General features: G+C 51.9%; 1 protein-coding gene across 5 annotated transcripts in view; it reads right to left on the bottom strand.

Annotated features, from left to right (window-relative positions):
• CASZ1 (castor zinc finger 1) overlaps positions 1 to 21,307 on the bottom strand; it is a 167,558-nt gene that overhangs the window by 38,152 nt on the left and 108,099 nt on the right. For all 5 annotated transcript variants that reach the window (XM_026862864.1, XM_026862862.1, XM_026862865.1 and 2 more), the window contains 2 exons: positions 9,273 to 9,842; positions 1,117 to 1,957 (listed from right to left, as the gene is read on the bottom strand). In XM_026862864.1, the coding sequence (XP_026718665.1) occupies positions 1,117 to 1,957; positions 9,273 to 9,842 (1,411 nt within the window). The remainder of the gene's footprint in view (positions 1 to 1,116; positions 1,958 to 9,272; positions 9,843 to 21,307) is intronic.

Genomic DNA, 21,307 nt, shown 5'->3' with positions numbered 1-21,307 from the left:
AGACACGTATCGTGAGCTCTGCCTTCCAGGTGGAGAAACACAGAAAGTGGGAGATGCAGACTGGCCTGAGACTGCAGAACACACTCGAGTGAGGATTCAGCCCAAGGCCTCCTAGGTCCACATATCAAACACAGAACTGCCTTCCTCCTTAGCAGAGAGCAAAGTACTAGGGGGGGTGTGATGGCATTTGCCACAGAACTGCAGGCCAGACGTCCCAGACTTACTACAAATGACCTCATGGGATTCCCAGCTCACAAAAGCCCAAGGTCCACAGTGAGAAACAAGTAAATCCAAACCATGACAAGAAAGCAGAGAAGTCCCTCCCATCCTCCCTGTTTGCAACCTCACATACATATGTAGCTTTGCTACAGCTACCACCTCTGGAAGCCACATTGAAAAGTAATCCCAAGGTTTGGCAAGGCCTGCAGATATCTCCAGTCAATGGCAGCACTGCAGAGATTGCCAACAATGTATATGTAGGAGGTTATTAGTGGTAATTGGGCTAATGAGTTTGTCCAGTCCAAGGGGTAATTGAATCACCTCTATTTGTGTAAAGAACAAGCAAATTGAGAAGACACAGCCCTGTCCCCCAGAAGTATGTATAAACCTAACTCCTATGAATATTGTTGGGAACTAGGCACCAAAATGTCTTCTGAGTTCTGGGACAAAGAAAAAGGCCCATCTTGCTAACAGGAAAGTCAGCAGAGTTTTGCCATTGAGTTAAACGGAAGCAAGAATCAGGTTGTCCTACAGACACAGCTGGATGCCTGGGGAACCAGGAGGAGAAAGTAAAGTAGTTACAACTTTGACCTTAGAGTGCTGACAGCACCACGTTCCTTCACCTTTCATTTTAACATATGAACCCAGAAGCTAGTGGGCTCCAGATTCATGTCTGTGACTGCTGATCGCAGGCTACATCCTCAGTGTAAATAAGATAAAAAGAGAGGTAAGGTGCAACAGAGGAGCAGACACTCCAACAGAGAGCAAAAGGAAACATCACACCAACAGTGCCATATTTATCACCACACAGACTGGAACTGCCCACTGATCCACACACAGACTTTAGGTACGATCCCTCACTACTACAAAGATTAAGAAAAGTGGGAGGACACTTACTTTACTGTAGAGACTGTTCCAGTTGTTATGGAGTCTGTCTTGGAGAAAGTTGATTTCAGGTACTCAGGAGTGTTGAATGGCAATGAGACGGACTGCTCTGGCCCAGCCACAGGAGTGCTGCTGGGGGTACTGGCGAGGGGAGCAGGGGCCAGGCTGGGTGTTGGAGCTTTTACTGGAGTAAGCTTCTGAATGTTCCTCACATCATACTTGGAAGGCCGGCCTACCTTGCCTGTCTTGAAGGCGATGGCTCCTCCCATATCTGGGCTTCCTTCTCCAGGCTTGAAAAGGTGCAAGTACTTGACATTTTCTAGGTCATACTTGGAGGCCTTCTTGTAAGTGTTGCCGTTTTGTGGCCTGATGCTCTCACCCGTCTTCAGCTTCTGAATGAAGAAGTCATATTTGGAGGCCCGTGACATCAGACCCTGCATCTGGGAACTGCTGGGAGAGGGCAGCGGCAGGATGGTGGCTTTGGTCTCCGTCACCATGGAGGCATCTGGACCTGGCACCCGAATGGGCTGTGCCAGCACCGAGGAAGTTTCTTTGACCAGCTTGGAGCCCAGCTCTTCAGATTTGGCCAAGTGCATGGGCCAAGAGAGCTGCTCTCCAGCTTTCAGTTTGCGGATGTACTCCTCATACTTGGAGAAGCGGGCTCGTTTGCTCATGGCATCTTCGCCAGGCAGAGAGGCAGCAGTCGCAGTGGCCTCTGAGGTAGCAGCGTTCAGCTTGTCAAAGCTGATCTTGCGGGCCAGCTCATCCCGCATGTTCTGATCATCATAGCCGAACATGCCCAGGAACTCATTCATGGTGGTGGCAGCATAATCTCGCAGCGATGAAGCTTCCCCTACAGAGAACCAAAGTGAGAGCGTCACGCAAGGCGTTGATTTTTCTTCTCCTCCCATACCAGCACTAGTAGCAGGGAGGGGGAGTAAGGGGAGAGGGGAACATGATCTACTGACGTTTGGCTCACTTGTTAGGTTTTACGACTCTTAAATTAATTTGTTTTAAAAAAAAAAGTAATTAATACTGGGGTAAAATAAAAAGAGTTCATCAATGCCAGGAAAATCAATTTCCTAAATGTTCTAGCCGATGGCTTTTCAGTACATTAAACAAAGTTTCATAAATGTCTCTGCACTCTTGCCTTGGCCTAATATGAAGAAAAAGTAATTTTACTGGAAGTGAGACCAATGCCAATATGCCGAGGTTTGTACAGTTCTGTCCTTGTGTGTGTTTGTATATGGAAGGAGGTGCACAGACGACAGACAGCAGGGTGTCTGCATGGGGTAGGGGGGTTAAAAACATGAGGTACGCTATGTGTGGTGGTAAACAACAGGGCTGAGAGCAGGCAGGACAGCACGGTGTGAAATGGATAAGGGAGATGGAGCAAGACAATGTATAGGGTGGAGCAGGAGGAGGGCAGAATGGAAGAGTGCAGAGTAGAGAAGGAAAGCAGCGGAGGTGAAGTGAATTAAGGTGGGGGAAGAGCAGCAAAGGCTATACGCATGAGAAGCTTGGCAGGGAGGAGTGGGGGGAGGAATGGGAAGAGAAGGCAAGACAAAGACAGGATAGTTCCCCATAGCTGCTGCAGTCCTTCCCATCCCTGCCAATCTTCTAAGAGTTCTTTCACCCAACTTGCTCCCTTTATTCTCCATCCCAATGACTGGAGAGCTACCACCCTGCACGTGAAAAGGGGCTACAGTTTAGTGGAGGCTGTGGAAACCTAGAGGCAGCCTCCTGAGCAGACGGGAGCAGCTTCCAGTAAGACCAGGAAACGGAAGAGCCCACGCAGGTGCAAAATAGATAGAGTAACAGCCTTCTCTCCATCAGGATTTGGACTGGGGACAGAAAGAGCTGTTGTCCTGATGTGGGCTCCAGAGAGGGGGAGAAAGCCTGTTCTCTGGAGCGTGGGTTGGGGAAGGGGCAGGAAAGGGTTAGTCTACCTGAGCATGAATACAGGGAGGAAGAATGAGCAAAAGCTGTCCTTCCCTGGGTCTCTCCCTCCCTTCCTCCCTCCCCTACTCCCTCAGGCAGTTTCACAGGCCACCAGGAGGGGAAGAACACACATCTGGAGGTCACCCAATATCAGTGTAAAGGAGGAAATAAAGATTGCTCTGACGTGCCAGCTTGGACTCATTTAGGCTTCAGTCTGACACAGCGCTCCTCCTTCTCTCCCTCTTGCTTTCTCCTGCAGAGTAAAGATTTACTGTGTGCAGGAGTCCTTCAAACCTCCCTCGTCATCTTTTCCAATCACTCACTCTAGCTCTCATGGGCAAGCACGCTCGTTCACAGGGAGCTAGCACAGGCAGGTACACTGGCAGCAGAATGGAGGTTCTGGGCACTGGCTCCCACTCAAACCAACACTGTTTTGAAACAGAGTGGAAAAGGAAGGCAGCAAGTCATAGCCACAGAACAGGTCAGCACATCCAAAGCATGAGAACGGGCCCCTAGGATTTGGGGGATCTGACAGCCAATGATGCCAGACACACAGCCAGGCACATACACGAGAGCGTTTCCGCACACATAAGACCCAGTCAATGAGCAAAGTCGAAATTCAATAGCCATCAGCTTCCACAAAACAGTTTCCACGGGACTACATGGAGGAAGAGACTGCCTACAATGGGCACTAAAATGTGCAAGACCATGAAGGTCATATCCCTGTTTCAGTATCACCCGGTCTAGCTGTGTTCATGTAACAGAAGAGCTGCTGCACTAGCTGCCGGTGTACGTGGGACGTGAGAAAGGCAATGCAAAGAACATGCCTGAAGCCTGCAAGCAGAAGGACAAAGACACACCTGCTAAGTGCTGGGATCTGGTTTAGCCCAAACTGACTTTCCAGTTTTAGACACTTAGGCCCCAGCATCCTGCATGGGATTTTGGGATGCCTGACTTCAGAATAAACACCCTCGCTACAGAATGGGTGGCAATGCCCCTGCAGTGTCTGGCTCTGGTTGTAGGTTTTTTGTAGCACAACCTCATGGGTCAGCATTAATCTTAAAGGATGTTAAATGCAGAATTATAACCCACAGTGTCCAATAACAAGACTTGTCAGAAGGAAATGACAAGGAACGGCTGTGTTACTCCATCCTCAGAGGAAGGATCATTTAATCTGTGCTTCCCCACTTGACCCTCTCCTGTGGCCTCTCCAACACCCTACTAAAGCCATCAACTTTATCCTTCACACAAACACACACACACACACATATTAAAGAATTTCATCTTGCTCCAAAGCAGTTTTCCTTTTTAACTCTTTTTATCTCTTCTCCACCTCCATGTCAGTGTAACTCTATGACCAAACAACAGTGATTAAACCCATGAAATCCCTACTGGAGCTAACAGTTCCCTGTTTCTGTTAAATCTGCTTTCCCTGTTCTGCTTTTCCTCTCTTTTTGGACCTGTAAAACAATCTCCTAGCCTCCTTCACAATGCCCTGACTTCCAAGGACTGCACAGAGAAACTCTAGCCAGCCTGTGCCAAACTGCAAGGGGAGAAAGAATACCACAGAGAGGATCTGATAGGAAATTAAGTGTGATTTTTACTAGCTTTAACAGCTGCCCTGAAAGCCAGCCAATCCCCTTCCTTCTTTATCCTAACCTGCAGCACATGAAAAAAGGGAGGAGACCCTCTTTTTCACTCCCACATGTCAAATCAGTTTTACAAATCCCAGCTTGGTTCAAGTCCCACTGACATTACAAATCCAGAGAGAAGATTCAGCGAAATCTAGTATTTTCTTTTAATACTGGAGAAAATGAAATATTGTCGAGACCAGCTCCTTTTTAAACTTCTCTCATCTGCATACCTGGTCTTGGAAACCATCTTTGGTACCCATGTGGCTAGACTTCAATTGGTGCAAACAATTAGATGCAAAACCCAAACGCACAGGAAAGAGGAAGTTTTCACTTTTTTTTTGCGCTTTGGGAAGTCTGAACTTGAGTTCAGGTTTCCCTACCCTGGATTTAATTCCCTCATCCCCCAAAACACCTTGCATTCTGCTTTTAATTTGTTCAAACTTGGCTCCAGATGACAGCAATACCCTTCCTGATCAGCAGCTTTGCCAGTGCTGCTCAGTCCTTTCCTCATCCACATCTGAGATGAAACCCTGGCCAGTTGCCACTCCCCTAGCAAGCACACCTTCACTCATCCCAGCACGAGCCCACCAACACATCCCCTAAAGCCAACACGACCTTCCCTTATCCGCACAGGCACCTAACCCAGAAGGCTGGAGGCTCTTCTAGTGGAGGCACCTTATGGAAGGGAGCTGTCTCACCACAAAGATGGTATGAGACCCAGCTAACTCATTTCACATATGCTTTCAAACAACAGTGACGAAGTGATTATTACTACCTAATTGACAGAAAACCCTCCTCATACCCACATGCAGACAAAAGTGAAGCAGGACAGCAGTTGGGAAACAAAACCCTGTGAGAAGTGTGCAGCCCTGGAAGCCACAGGAAGCATTGTCCCTGGGTCTTCTTCCCCTCCCCTGCACCACATTTTTCTCTCCTTTTCTATGTGATAATAAAAGGGCTCCCTCTCCCCTTGCCGCTGCTCTCCATTTGTGGGCATTGCCAAAGAGCAGAGATCTGTGTGTCTCAGAGCAGCTATCGTATCACAAAGGATCCGAAGCTAGCAAAAAAGGGGCTAAAAATAGCCTGCAGCAGCACACTATATATGGAAGGAAAAGCAAAACAGCCCAAATGGAGTGCAAGGTCTGGATACTGGGGGATGGGACATCCCAGCCAGGGCTCTGTCCTTTATTCTGCTTGGGAGGGAAAACATGTAGACTTGGGGGCTATAGAATAATGAACAAGAAACTGGCACTCATCATGCCTATTCTCCCAAGTGGAGTCTCCCCAGGAAATTATGAAGAGAAAACTCCCCTTGCTGAAAACAGGTCCAGTATTCCCTCTCTAATAGACTCGGCCAAGAGGCTAAGAAAAGAAAGAACTTTGAAAGCTTCTACAGGGGAAAGGTCCTGGTGACTACTTTAGCCCACTATGCAAGTAACAGGCAGAGTAAAGAACACGGACCGTATAGGAAAATCTCCCTGGGTATGTGTGCATCAGTGAGAGATTGTGGAAAGGGATCTCTGTCAGAGACTGTACTGGGAAATCTAAATGCTATATATAAATGTGTGTAGAGAAGTCCGGGTCAGTCAGTGGGCAGGAGAGGGTGCGTGAATGAATAAAGAAACATATCTGCATGTCCAGATCAGCTTCTGACACCCACCTCCTGGCAGACACCGGCTTTGTGACTCCTGAGCATGTTTCCTTAGCTGTACCAGAGAGGGAGGCACCTAAGGGAAGCCTGAGCACCGACTCATTAGTCCCCTGTTTCCAAGAGGTGGCTCAGACAGAGAGACAGGGATGCCATACGTGCACGTTCCCCAGCTTGTTTCAAAGCGTGAGGATTGAATAGCACGGACCAAATCTCTGCAAACTCCTGTGTGATGCACAACAAGCCTCCCTGTCTGACCAAGGAGACAAAGGTGGCAGGGACTTGGCATCAGACTACAGGAGGTGCTAGTGGAAAACACGAGCAGTAGCTGAAGTCCTGTAAAGCAGGCTGTGTGTGTACACAGCGAGACTCTAGGAAACAGGAACTCTTCTCAGCCCCGTTTAATCAGGATCACTTTCCCCACTGATCAACAAAGCCCAGCTAGACGTAGGATCCAGTTTTCTGCGTGGCTCCTACTTTTTACCCAAGTTTCCAGCTGATCAGAGAAGCACGGGCTCAGTTTTAAATATTGAGCACTGCCAGCTCTGTATCTTCTACGTCCTCAGAGAGAGCAAGGGGTGCTCAGAACCTTCAAAACCAGGTTCCTGCAACGACCCCCTCGAAGCTGCATTGACTGGGAGGGCAGAGCTGTATTCCTCTCCTTTGATCTGCCTCACCTCACAGGAAAAAAACCTCCTTTTCGTATAGGCAGTTCCAGATCTCACAGGGATAAACTTAACTTGCACCCAGTAACACCGGGTCTAACAGCTTAAAATCCGTTTTCTGGAACATTGACAGAAAAAGAAGAGGAAAAGAACTTTGTCCTTTCCAAAGCAAGAGATGTTTCAGTTTGTGCTTTCCAGGGAAACATTGCAAACCACAATTACAACCGGGTTCTTGAAACAGACGCTGGAGACCTGGCAGCTCGTCTGTTTGCAAGTCAAATCCCATGAGGCTGTATATGTAAACCGGACTCCGCATGTGCCACTACCTGCCTTAAACACAAATGAGTCTTCAGCCCCCCATGAACGCTTACACATTTTTGCATAATCCTTTGACAATACAGCCCTACAAAAGCGTTTTACTGAAAACTCCTACCCCAGTGAGAAACCTCAGTTTCTTTTCATTTTGCCCTGTTTGGTAACGTATTTTTTACATTTAAGTTCCCCCTCCTTTTAGTTGTCGTAGCAAATAAAAGCTGCAAATGGTGGGGGGGAATTAAAACAAACTAAAAACGGAGTCCAGGCACAATCACCTTGTGTCTGGAAACGACAAGGGCTTTCCTATCAAAGGAAACTGAAGGTCACACTTTTCCTCATTGATCTTGCAATGTTTGTTAATTACTCTGTCACTGATGTGGCGAAGGATAATTAAACAGCTCTGTTTATATCTTATATGCATAATTATGTGCGCTGCCACTGAACTCGTGAAGACTAGAGAATGTGCCTCTCCAGAAGGGGAACGGACAGACGGAGATGAGTTTCGGCTGCATTATTAACAGGAGGAGGAAAACATGCGCGCACACAAAAGGAGGAAAGTTTGATGGATTCACAAAGTGCTGAGATCAGGGGAGGGGTGCGTGCAGGTGGAGTAGATTAGGGGGAGATCTTTCAATTACAGATCCAACCCAGCTGAGTGACAAATCGGGGGAGGGAGCTGCTCTGCCCTAATGGAGAGAATTCAATTTACCCGAAGCTTTTTCCAATGCTTAGTACTCATACGCCCCCCCCCAAATCAATCGGGGGGGAAGCTGGATATCAGGAAGTGAGAAAGAAATTCATCTAGGGCTTTCCCCAACATCTCTTAGTGAATTCAGCTTCTGAAGGAACCACAAAAATAAGGTAGAAGCGATCTGAAAATAAGAAATACACAAACAGCCTGGGGGAAAACATCAGAGGTGGGGGACATACAGGTTTGGAACCAGCAGCTTCACCAGCTTGAGCCCAGACTCAGGGTGTGCTGCAGCGCTGGGGGACGGGCTCCCACACCTGCCCTGGGAAGAGGGCAAGACCACGGCGGGTGGTAACCCCTCAACCCTCCGGCCGGGCTGAGGGAACACACAGCAGCACAAAGGGAAGGCAACGGATGGCTCTTGTTTGACACCCAGGACGGGTGCTGGTAGGCCAGGCGTGGGTAAGTGATGAAGACAGGTAGCCTGAGCAGCTGTGGCTCGGTGGGTTCCCCCACAGGACTTGTGGCCACCCCAGCATGGCTCAGTGTCCCCTCACAGGGTCCCTGCCCGCCCCTACCCCCAGAAAAAGCCGCCATCTCCTGCCTCCCGCCATGGCTGCTCCTTCCTTCCAGACCCTTCACACGGCCTGGGGTGGCCCGGCCAGGCTCCCACCTCCCCAGGTGTGGCCGGCGGGGTGGAGGCCCCTGCCCCAGGTGCACCCACCCCCTCCCTGATGCCTCTTCCCAAAGCCACCCTCAGCCTCGGGCTGCCCAGAGCCCTCCTCAGCCTCTGCCCCCCCTGAGCTTTCACTGGGGTCTGTGAAGGCCGGGGGAAGGGGCAGCCAGCGTGTGTGTGAATACACTGCAGAACCCACCTGGGATTTGCCACAAGGGCACTCTCTGCTTTTTTTTCCCCCTCCTGTGGAAATACATGACCAGGAAACCAGCACCCACCACAGCTGTCTCCACGGGAATGGTGTGAAGGAGTCTACAGACGGGGCAGATCTACCCCACCAAGGGATCTATGGTCTCGGAAGTGCCATCCAGCCACATCCACCCCAAAAAACACCTCTCCCGGGAAGGGGAGGCTGAAGCAGAGGCAACCTCAGTGCAGTCCCAGGGCAAAATGCCAGGCAAGGGGACTGGAGGTTTCACCCTCCTCCTTGGCTGCCAGATGCAGACAGAATCTGGCATGGACACATAACAACAGCTTTGTCCCACAGAAAACACGACTGTGAAGTTGTGCTGTGCAGGGGAGTGGGGAGAGGGCTTACCTGAGGTGGTTCCTGCCCCCAGCTTGGAGCCTGACTCGCCACTGGAGGACCGGTAGGCATCGTCCTTCAAGGCCGGCCCGTCTGAATCCCTGTCATCCAAGAAGTTGCCATCTTGCGAGCCCCTCAGAGCATCCGCCTCATCCCCGTTATCTTCCTCGTCACTGCAGCCCTTGGGCTGCACCATGTAAACCCCTTCGGGGGGCACCTCCGCGCTCTCTGCGCCCTTACATTCCTTGCCCTCCACTCGCCCCAGCAAGGGCTCCTCGTTGTATTCCCCGTTCACCCACTTCTCAATCACCTCCCTCCGTTTGTCCTCCTCAATCTTCTGCACGCGGCTGAGTCCATCTGAAAACTCTGTCCCCAGCTCCTTGGTCCCAGGCTGAGGCAGGTCTTTGTTGCTGCTCTCCCGCTGCGGCCCCTTGTCCGCTCGTGCTTGTTCGGCTCCCCCATGGTCGAAGACGACCTGACGGCTCAGCTTGGCACAGATGGCATTTAGCTTCAGGCCGCCTTTGCGCTTGGCAGCCATTGTGGGTTTTCCTGAGGCTGCGTCAGTGCATATAGTTCTTTCAGCTGGAAAGAGAGAGGGGAAAGAAGCAAGGAAGGGCATTAGTGGGATCAGACAACTTGAACCCAAACAGCAAACGGCTGTTCCCAACCCAGCGGGCCTTCAGGCATGGCCAGGGTCATCCTCGGAAAGGTGGGACTGCCATCTGTTTCCTGAGCTCTGAGTGGAAGCCCAGCCAGGAGAGCCCGGTGAGAGGCACACTCTGAACCTGCTGGTACCAAAGGATGCCACTGGCCTCAAGAAAGAGGCACGTATTTATGCTGGGCTCAACAGGCCCCAAACATCGCATGCAGGTGAACACGGTACAGACCAGCCTTTGCTCCTGACTCAGGCAGGGTATGAAGTCTGTTAAAGGTCTGACTTGCTCTCTCCTTCAGACTGCAGCACCACCTGCTTTTAGGTCCCCAGCTCCATCCCAGATGTGTTGGCTGCCAAAACCACACCAGCCCGTAACTGCATCCAAGTACCTGTAGCAGGGAGAACAGCTTCCCAAGCCTAGCCCTAGGGATGGTGAGGAATTAATTCACTTGATAGGGTTTACACATAGTCTCAGAGAAAAGAACCAGTATGCACCAGAAAGAACCAGTACAGAGGACAGGAGCCCTGGCATGTGCGTGCACTGGAGCACCAGACTCCCCTGGCAGTCACAGGAGAGAAAATCGCCTTGGGTTGGTATCAGTTGATCAGGCCTTTTTGCCTGCTCGATCTCGCATACACAGGAAATTCTGCTCTCACACTTCCCAGCACAATCAGCTAATTAGTGTGTGTTTGTTATTTTAATGTAGTTTATTCATATGTGACAGCTAGTAAAGGAGGGGTAAGACAAAGTGGGGGGAGAAAGGAAGAAGGTAAGGTCTTAACTTCAAGGTCACGGAGAATCTTGAACTAAATGGTCCCTATCAGAGGCACTTGCATAATTATTGCACCAACAATTAACAAAATTCAATTGCAAATAAAAGCAAAACACTGATTCTAAAGCAGCTGCTTTGTCTCATTTCCCTCTTTATTTATAATACCTCTGAGAGACACCCAGCCTAAGAAAGGTTAAAGGTCCCAAGGCAGGACTCGTGCACACAGCCTGGCTCTTCCCCCAGCGCGCAGTGCTGAGGCAGACCCCGCTCCGTGTCCCAGGGCTCTGGAAGAGCACCCACTAAAACACTTGCTGGACATACACGTCACTGGAGTTACCGTGGGGACATGCCTGGAGTTCCCTCCAAAATGTGCTCTTGGACTTTTCTGTCGTGCTTTATGTGAAGGGAGGGGCCCATCACATGGAGAGCAAACAGAAACCATCTCCAGCCCTCGAATGGTGAGAACGGATTCCTCCACTGCACAGGAGTCCTTCGTGGCAGCTCAGCCCACACCTCCCTGTCACCAGCACAGAGGTGCTGCTCCACAGAAGCACAGTGAGATTAATCAGACCCCCTACAATGCATCCAGAAGCCATCGTGACAGCCCCTAATCCCATAACATGACAGCCCAATACAAACAGACTGAAACTTTAGACCTGCTGTCCAAGAGCCAGAGAGTGGCTGCTTAGCGTAAACTCCTGACAGCTTCAGACACGCTTCCCTGTCAAGGACTGCAAGAAAAATAACCCCCCGACAAAGACATCAGCCCCCCACACAAAGGGAGGCAAAATGCACTCCTCCACTTTCCAAACGCACACCCCCCCCCGGCACTAACACCTACGTGCAATCATGCTTTCATGAAGGGAAAGCACACGTTGCCCCCAAACACATACCTCCCCACCTAGAAATTATAGCTGTTCAAGAGCTGTGTGTATGCGCTGGCACGCTCCGTAAACGTAGTCATACCCGTACGGGTTAAAAAGGCCCATCTCCCCAAAATACATTCCTGTACATTTCCCCACGCATTTCCCTTTCACACATTCCCCCAACACACGCACACAGTCCTCACGCATACAGATGGGCACAGGCAGACGCCCATGAAGCTGCAGAAGTCTCTGTGTGCTGGCACCTTCCCTTCCCATCACATTCCCACTCTATTTAGGGCAAAAAGTGAAGGCCGATCCTGTGCGCAACTGGTACCACAGAGGGAATCTCAGGAGGCTGCTGTGAGCTCCAACTGGAGCCTGGCCAGGACACCTACAGCTCACGCCTGTATGCTCGGGCGAAAGGCCAGCGGAGCCTCGACGGCTGCAGGTGGTGAGGACGGTGCCTCCCGCGCGTGGCGGTGCCTGCCCAGGGCCGGGACACTGGGTCAGCACTGAATCACCAGCGCTGCTCTCCCCAGTGCTGCCTGGTGATTCCCCATCCACGTTCTCACCATCCCCAGCCCTGCCTAACTGGTGAGATCAGCACCGCTCGCAGCTGGAAATAACTGGGAGGCAGACACGCGGCAGCCCAAATCCCCGCTGCCCTCCCCCTTTCTGCAGTGAGGGCAGGTCCCATTATTCTGGTCTGGAGGTGAGCAGCCAAGTGCGTGCACCAGCCGGCAAATGAATATATAAATATTTATTCAAAGGAAGAGAGGAACAGACGTTCCCGAGGCTGCACTTGCCGCATACGCAGCAACTCCCGGGAGCCTGCAACTTGTCTTCCGTTCCTGTTCCTGCCTCCTTCCATCTCACACACCCTGGCTTTGCCCCTCTGCCTCCCCAGCTTCTGCCCCCCACCTCCTGCTCTTCCCCTCTGCATCTGTCCTGTCCCTTCTCCTTGTGTTTGGGATTTTTTTGAGCATAGCAATGCCGCTCTTTAACATTTTGAGTATCTTTTCCTAAAGTTTATGTTAAAAATAAAGCAAGTTCAGAAAACACACCTCTTCCCTGGTCTATAACACTAACCCTCCCAGAGACTTCCCGAGATGGGATTTGCCCTGTAGGACCAGGGCTCTGACGTATCTCCATCCTCCCTATGCACATAGGGCTGCAGGAGATCAGAACTCACAGCTGCTTCTGCCAACCTTGCAACCAACTCTCCACAAGCCCAGACACATCATTTTATCTTTTCACTGCCTTATTTCCATGTCTATGGAACAGGAGGGACATTACCTACATCAATGTTTCTGTTCCTCTCTTAATTTCAGAAGTAGAAGGGAAACCCTTCTTACAAAGAAACGCTGGGGATGCCCATCAGCCTGGAGGGGACCAGAACATCCATGTTTTGTTCACTCAGGCAGAGGGAGAGGAATTGAGCTGCTGAATGAGGGCACCCTTGTATCTGCCCAAGGTCAGGACTGCCAGGCAGGGAGGGACCCCCAAAGCCAGGCAGAGGCTCCCTCCCCCCAGGCCAAGCTCCCCACCCCAAATTACCCTGCATCTCCATCACACTGTTTAAAGATTCCAGGCTAAGTAAACATCCCCCTTCGTTTTCTTCGTCTAAATAGAAATGTTTTGATTTCACATCAATCTGAGGAAGCTGTTTATAACCTGAGCCTGTCACACGGACTTTTCATCTCTGCCCAGTACAAACTCTCCCACATGCTCTATTTACACTGAGCACTTCCTCTGAAAACAATGCCACCGGGAGTTTACTCCACTTGCCCCCTCCCCACACCCTGTGAGGAGACACCAGCTCCCTCCACTCTGCATCCAGCCCTGTGCCATCTTGAGAGCAAACCTCCCTTTGAAGAAAAGGTACGGCTTGCCACAACCAGGCCTGGCAAGGAGGAGGAGGACAAAACTCATCTCGCCTTTTTGCTGCCTTCTCACCCCTTGAACTTGCTGCCAACAAGCCCAGGTTGCTGCTCCCACCGCCCCTCCTTCCCCTGGTCCCCATGTGCTGCCAGTGCCCTGCGTGCAGCCCCAAAACCCTCCATGCAGTCCCCAAAGCAGCACTTTCTCACCCATAAACTGCACAGTGGGGTGCTGCCAAGGTGGGCATGGCTTAGCTCTGCCTCCCCCCAGGGAGAAAGAAGATGGGTTTTGGGGGCACGTGTGCAGGAACCGAGGCTTTGCAGTGTGGACAGAAATAGGGCAGCCCAGGCGAGGGGCAAACCGTGCTGCAAAGAGAAAGTCTGGCTTTGCAGGGAAAGGAAAAGAGAGGCAAAGCCTGGCTTTGGCCTGGGGACAATAAAGAAACGTGCCCTGCTAGAGGGGAGAAAGGGACCCTGGTAGAGGAGAGAAAGGGACCTGGCTGTGAAAAAGGGGCATGTGGGAGCAGGATGAACCAGCTGGCATGGGGGGAGGAGAAGGGGTCCTGGCTGTGTGGCAGGAGCTTAGTGGTGTGGGAAGAGCTGGGGGTGCAGGGGGGACCCCGCCGGATGGGGCAGGGGCTGAGGAAGGGCAGGGGAGGAGGGGCAGGAGGGCCTGTGCTGTGGGGAAAGGGGTGCTGGCTGGGGAGGGACAGCGTGCTGTCACTTCAGAGGGCCGGGTACGTCGAACAGATGGAGCTTTCATATTCCTATTGAAGAGTTTTAAGCCCAGCTGAGCAGCTCCGTTCAAGAGGGAGGTCCCAGTGCCAGCTTTCCAGGAGCTGCAAGCTCTCATTCGATTAATTATTAACGGCATTATTTGGGGCGGGGAGGGGGAGGAAGGAGGGCCAACATGCTGCACAGTCCTTTTCTTTTTTAACCACTGTGGTGCAAGCTCGACTGGAGAGACTCCAGTCTGCCCAGGAGACCCAAATAGGGAGGGCAGCATGGCTCGCTGGGGTGGGGGATGATGATGCTACATGCCAGAGCCTCTTCACACTTGAGCTGCAGAACCTAAGACAGAGCCAAACCTTCACAGCAGAAAGTCGCTGGGGCATTGGGAACATGCCCTGGTGATGCCCAGCCACATGCCAGGAGGAGGCAGGGAAGGCAGAAAAACACTCAGCCCCTTTCAGAAAACATTTCCCCTCCAGCTCGACAACTAGTGCATTGTCCCAGGCAGGGCCAGGGCAAAGGCAGCAACAGCCCAGGCATGGCCCACAGTGTGTGAGAGTGGATTTAGTGTGTGTATTTTCCCCTCTTCAGTTTATCAATAAAACATTTTATTGCTTTCAGCCCAGGAAATGACCTTGGATTAGTGGATGCTGTCTCTTCTGGCTGACCTTGGGGAGTTCACAAAGGCTCTTTAACAACCTCCTCTGCCCTGCAAGCATGGATCCCGCCTGTGCGTGTCTGCATGAAGCCAGGGAAAGCCCTCGGTGCGAAAGTCAGACCTGACAGGCTCCGGCTCAGCACTGGGCAGGGAAGAGAAGGAGAATCAAAGACGTGGGAGGAGAAACGAAGTGAGCAGCCAGGGCGTCCTTACAGAAGCGCTGCCAGCTACACTCCCTGCTTTCCCATAGACGTGAGGGCTCTCCCCACCCACCCCATCCCTAAACTGCGGAGGAAAAGCTGAGGACTCTGCTCCGGTCCCCATGGCCAGCGCCTGTCAGAGTGCAGTCTGCCTGCAGTCAGCACTGCTTGACCTTCTCCTGACTGCCACACTGGCATCTCCAGCTGCACAAGAGGCCACTTTTCTCCCTATTCCCAACTCCCAGAGCCTGGTTCAATCCTGGCCCAGAGGAAAGAGACCAGTACCAATTCTCTTCAGCGAGCCTGTCCTGCTTCCCTTTGCTCGACCTTCTCAGCTGCAGAGTTAAGCTGTAATTTTCTAGTGACAGTGAGGGGCAGCGTACAGAAACCAGCACTGGGCAGTGAAAGACAGGAGATCCTGGGAGGAGGGGGAAATGATGGGGCTCTGGAGATGCTGCTCCTGCCACTGGGGCTGCTGGCCAGCTGGGTTGCTCCTGTTTCCCACCCTGCCACTCGACTGCTCTGCTGTTGCTGCCAGGGTTTCTCCAGGAGAACAGCTCATGAACGTGGGAAGACCCCCCCTTTCCCCAAACAGAAAATAGCCACATCATCTCTGAATGGTGTGTATTTTCAGTGCACAAGTGTAATTATAGAGAGAAGGAATGGGGACAGGAGAAACTGAGAGGAATTTTCCTCCTTGAGGGAACAGAAACTACAAGCAAAAAGGGTTAGTGCTGTGCTCTAAGCCAGAGTGAAATCCCTGCACACCGCAGGGCAAAGCCTGTGAGGGTGCTGCAGCAAACAGTCCATCCTGTCCGACAATCCTCTGCGCTGCCCTCCCCCGTTAACACAAGCCTCCCTTTCCAGTCGTGTCCTCTCCCAGCGTTCCCCTGCAGCATCCCCTAGTACCGGGCACAGAGGGTCCCCATCCTCTCCTGCAAACACCCCCAACCCTTCTTGTGCCACATGCAGAGGCAAAACCTCCCGGCATCACAGCCACGAGGCTCTGCCCTGGCACAGCAGCCCCCTCCTCGGGGCATGCTCCCAGCCCCCTGGTGCCCGCTTTCTCCAGTCATGTCCTCCTGAAAAGCGAGCCCTAAAGTGTTAACGGCGATTGGTGAAATGGCACAGCAGATTGCTACAATAAATAATTTACTGATATTTATAAATATTCAAATCAGCAGGCTTCAGAAATTGAAAGGGGGGGGCTGAGCTGACGAGGAGGAGGGGTGTTTAGGGAGGGGAGGGGGGGCTGACATTAATTCCCAGGCTCTCCAAATTCATTTGAGAACTGTTTCTCATTTCAAACAAATATTAAATCTTTTGGTGTCAAGCCTCCAAAATAAAATATCAAATAGAAAGTCACCACCCTCTTGGTGGCCGAAGCCTTGTCTGCCATGACGCTGGGCGCCTGTGGCCATGTCCCCTCGGACAACCAGCCACTGGGGAACGACGGCAGCCTGCACTGGGGAGGTGCCTGTGCCAGAGCAGAAACCCACCCAGCCACACCTGTAATGCAGCCCACCACACCACCAGCCGCCATCCCAAACAGGAATTCCCATTACTGTCACCTACAGCACCCTGCCTTCCTCTTCCGGAGGATTTTCTAAATCCCATTGGGAAGAAAGGGCTGACCACGGCCCTGCGGCAGAAACAGAGCAGGGGGTCAGGGCTCCTGACCTTCATTCCTTGCTCTGGAAGGGAATTTGGTTTTAGTAATTTAAACTAAGAGTTAAGAGGCAGGAGTGCTGGCTTCCAGCCTAGTTTCCAACCATGGTGTAACCATCCATCTCCCCAGCTTTCTGTGCCTTAGTTTCCCCATGCAAGGAGGAACAGGGTTGATCACCCACCCAGCGGGCTGAACCCAGCTGTGTGTACTCGGTGCTTTGAGATCTCTGTATCAGCACTCTGTCACTGTGCTGGATTGTTACTAACTGACTCTTCTCCACTCTGAGCATCCTACTGACCCCTTAGATGGCCAAGGGAGATGATCCTGTGTCCTCCCCTGGACCACCCCATTGGTAACGCAAGGCTCCAGCATGGGGTGAATTTCCCCTAGATGAGTAATGGCTTTTCTAATGCACGGGCAGGCTGTCAGCTTCCCTACTCCCAGTGTTTTATGGGTTTAACTGAACGGCTCTGAACTCCCTAGTAAGAAATAAAGTTATCCCTCAGCGTCCCTTCTAAACATTTCACTCAGTGCAAACGGTGTTTAAGAAAAATGAGGACATATTTCTTCTTAAGGATGCAGTATCCCCCTTCAGAGGCCTAATTTATGCCATATATCACTGGCCAGGGAGAGAAAGGCAGCACAGACCTCACACTAGGAGTGAGCTGGCCCTAGCACAGCCCAGGCACAGCCGCTCCTGCTGCAATGGTGCAATGGGCTGCAACTCAAAGTCCTCCAGAGTCCGCAGAGTCCCTGCCGGAGAGCAGAGCCGGGCTGGCAGGCAGCAGAGCAGGACGGACACCTGCTAACCCTCAGCACTGCGCTGCCTGCTCGGCTGCCGCATCGGCCCTCTCCCACCGCAGAGACCTCCTCACCTGCAGCGCCCCAGCCTGCGTGGACCCCGCCCCAGCTCAGCCCCACTTGGGGCACTTCTCCCCTGCACGGCTGAACCGCGACAGCCTCCACAGCGGCCCCGCTCGCTCGCCCCGTGCCGGTCTCCTCTGTGACACTGCCTTCTCACCTGCCGCTGACCTGCCTTGCTGCCGCTCGACCAGCTCTTCACAGGCATTTGGCACAGCTGGTGGGGAAAGTGGTTCAACTGCGAGCAAGGACAGGACTAATCCTTCTTCACAGCTCTTTAGTAACGCACGTCTGAACCTTTTCCTGAGCAGATCTCAAAAATGATCCTAAATGTGCTTTGATCTTGTCTGTCCCCAGCCTCCTTACTCCAAGAGCCACTAAGGCTCTGCTGCTCACCCCCGAGTGCTGAGACAAAGCTCCTTGCCTCTGCCCTTCCCCATACCCTGAACCCTGAACCTCCAGGGGACAAGAAATTAGCCCCCCTTTCTGCATACAAGTAACACAGGGAACTTCCAGAATTAACTAAAGAAGCAGAGTGGAAAGAGGGAAAAAAGCAAGTAACAGGAGTCAGGAACTCTGGTTCTGCTCCCTGCTCTGCTACTGACCTTCTCCTTTTCTTTGGGCAGATAACATCATGCAGAATCCCCTTCGGCCCTTGACCTGCTGGGTCTCTTCAGAGGGTCAGCCATCTAGGCAAAGATTTCTTGCCTAGCTTAGTGGGCCCAGTGATCTTGTTTGCAACTTTAGGTGCTACTGCAATTCAAGTAACAGCAGAGGAAAAGCACTGATTCAGGACAGCTGGAAGCTCAAAAGTCCCGTGTGTCCTGCAGCCAACTTTCTAGTTCATCTGTCAATGCAGGATCTTTGATGAGACATTTCAACAGTTTCCTCCTCTTGGTCGCGTGAAAACCTGCTCTCAGAGCTCCAGCCTAATGCAGCGAGCAGGGTCTCGCTGCTCCCCAGGCTGAGCGAGGCTGCTCCCTGGGAGCCTTCTGTCTTCAGAGTCTTTCTTTCAGATAATATAAAGACAAGAGGATCGGCTTTTCTGATCCAGTTTCTCCTCCTTGCCGTATTTATTTATTTATTTATTTATTTAGTCCAGTTAAAAGGTTTACTATCCAGACGAGCCTAAGTGGCCTCACTCAGCCTAAGTAACTCTATAAATCAAGCAGAACTGCTAACATCTACATCACAATCCTGCCATCAATCTCCCCACAGGTTGTGAAGAAAACCGAGTGGAAAGATGCAAAAGGGAGAGTGAAGAGTAATAGCTCATCACCATCAGGTCCCTGCAGGCTGGCTGTGGCCCTTGGAAAACTCCCTATGAAGCCAGACACGTTGTCAGGGCAACTAAATGCAAACACGGTGCCTAACTTCACCTCTCTGTAGACACACATCCACGATCCCGGTGCTGTGCCAGGAGTACACGGTGGATGCAGAGAGAGGGAGGGAAGGGGTGGTGGAGAGTGAAGAGGGCTGGGAAAGCCTCCAGAGCAGCCAGCCCCTGTGGGAGCCAGCTCCCAAGGGATGAAGAAGAGATCAAGACGTGAATTTTTTCGAAACGCTGCACAGACCCCTTTGTAAATGCCAGAAGAGACAGGGCAGGAGATGCAGCGAAATATCGAGGTAGCAGAGAGGGAACCAGACTTAGCTGCAAGTACCTGACACTGGGGGAATAAAAAGGACCTGGGAGAGACAACAGGTCTCTTAAAGAACACAGATTTGGAAGGGAATTGCTCAAAGTTTCATCAGTTCCTCTTGGTGACTGTCTTTAAGGAGTTACGTTACAGAGAATCCATACCCACCATGACCAAAGTCAGTGGAGAGCGGCTCCCTGGCTTCAAGTGGGGCTCAGAGTCATCCCTAATCCATGGCAGGAGTTAAGTGAGCCACCTCCTAAAAAAAAAAGGGTCCCTCCAATCCCTATCTGTGGTTGGTAGGCAGTTTAAGAGCAATTTGCAATCCCTTTCAGCACTATTAAACTCAGACCCAACAAAGAATGCAGACTCCTAATTAATTGCAGTGGGAAGTCAGGAGCTAAATGGGAGCTGGGAGCCTGAATGCTTGTTGCATCACTAAGAAACACAGGGCCAGAAAAAGTTCATTATTGTGGTCTTTCAAGGTCCCGCAAAGTAAATCAGTGTGTTAGCCCGCACAAGGTAAATGAGACCTCAGCAAGAGCTGCATGACAGAGAGCAAACCAGAGCATTTTAGCCCTCCGGCTTGTGTTACACCCTCCCCACAGCCCCCCACGGCTGCCTGAGCTGTATGTGAGCAGGTATGTGCTCTGGGCTTGGTATGCAAAGCGGGCACTCACATCCCTTAGAGGTTTCTATAGTCCCCAAGTGGGGTTGTGAGTCCCCCAGAGCAGGCACCCATCACAGGCAGCACTGGGAGCTGAGGGGCTATTTAATCCCCCAAGATGCCTGGCACCTGCAAATACCGTGCAACACGGTTAGGAGAAACGCTTGTCCGTCCTGTGTGTGTGGAAAAGGCTGGCAGGGTGGCCAGAGGAGAGCCGAGCTCTGGTGTGAAAGCAGGGGGTCATCCCTGAGCTTGTTAACTCAGCACTCCTGTCAGAGCAGCATGGGAGAGAAACCCCACTGGCCGGGCTGTGTGGGCACTCACCCCACGCTTCCCAGGGCTCACACTGACACTCGTGCTCTGTCTCGCCTTTTGCTGCTCTTTCTTCTAGTCATTAGGGCTCATCTTCTTATCTCTCCTGTCCTCGTGAGCCCATCCATGCGCTAGCGCTATCACTGATTGCAAACACCCATCAGTGGGAACACACACGTGTACAAAAACGTGGCCGTGCAGGTGCACTATCACATGTAGAGGCACACATGACCCAGCACACAAACACACGCAACCGCATGCCCCTGCATGTGCTCATGAGACGGTACGCACACAGAACACACGCTAACGCACGCAAGCACCTGTGTACCTGTGACCGTACGAGCCTCACAGCCGCACACCGCAAAAACACAGCTACAGAGTGCACGCACCTCCCCAGAGGCGCACACCCGCACGCACCGAGCTCTGCTCAGCCCCGCACGGGCGGTGAGCACCCACGTATCTCCAGCCCACCAGCAGCCACACATGCAGACGCACACCGGCAGCCACCCCTGCGAGCGCAGAGCACCCTGCATGCACTCACACACACACACACACACACACACACGCATGCTTTCAGCACAAGCCCGCATGCCAGGAGCGGTTTATTCTGCAGCTTGGAGTGAGAAGACAGTGGGCTCCCAGCTGGACCCTGCAGAGAGACTCAGCAGCAGGGACAGACACACTCCCCATCCCACCAAAGAGCCCCTCTTTACCCCCAGCCCATCTGCACCTCACACCTTAAGGCAAAAAGAGCATCGGTGAGTGTCTCATTGGAGCTGGCGTCCCAGCGGAGTGTGTGTGCCGGGCAGGGGATCTCTCCCTCTCCCTCTCTCTCTCTCTTCCACTCGCATCTTTTCATGAACTCTATTTCTCTTTCCTTTCTGAAAACAACTGAGCTGTAAATACTGTTTAACCTTCTTCCCCCCTTCCCCCCTCCCCTCCGCACTATAAAAACACAAATATGCCATAACTCAGCTGGCTCAGCCGCCGCGCCTCCAACATGCCCTGCTCCAGGCCTCTCAGGAAGGTCATAACAAACGACTTTCCGATTCAGTGCTCCTGAAATAATTTTGTGTATTAAAACCTGAATCTGCACTTTCTGGACCGAAAGCCTCTCTTAATTATGGCAAGCGTCCT

The sequence above is a fragment of the Athene cunicularia genome (assembly GCF_003259725.1).
Source record: "Athene cunicularia isolate RWA chromosome 21 unlocalized genomic scaffold, athCun1 chr21_part1, whole genome shotgun sequence".
NCBI lineage: Eukaryota > Metazoa > Chordata > Aves > Strigiformes > Strigidae > Athene > Athene cunicularia.
This window is presented reverse-complemented; position numbering and strand designations above follow the sequence as displayed.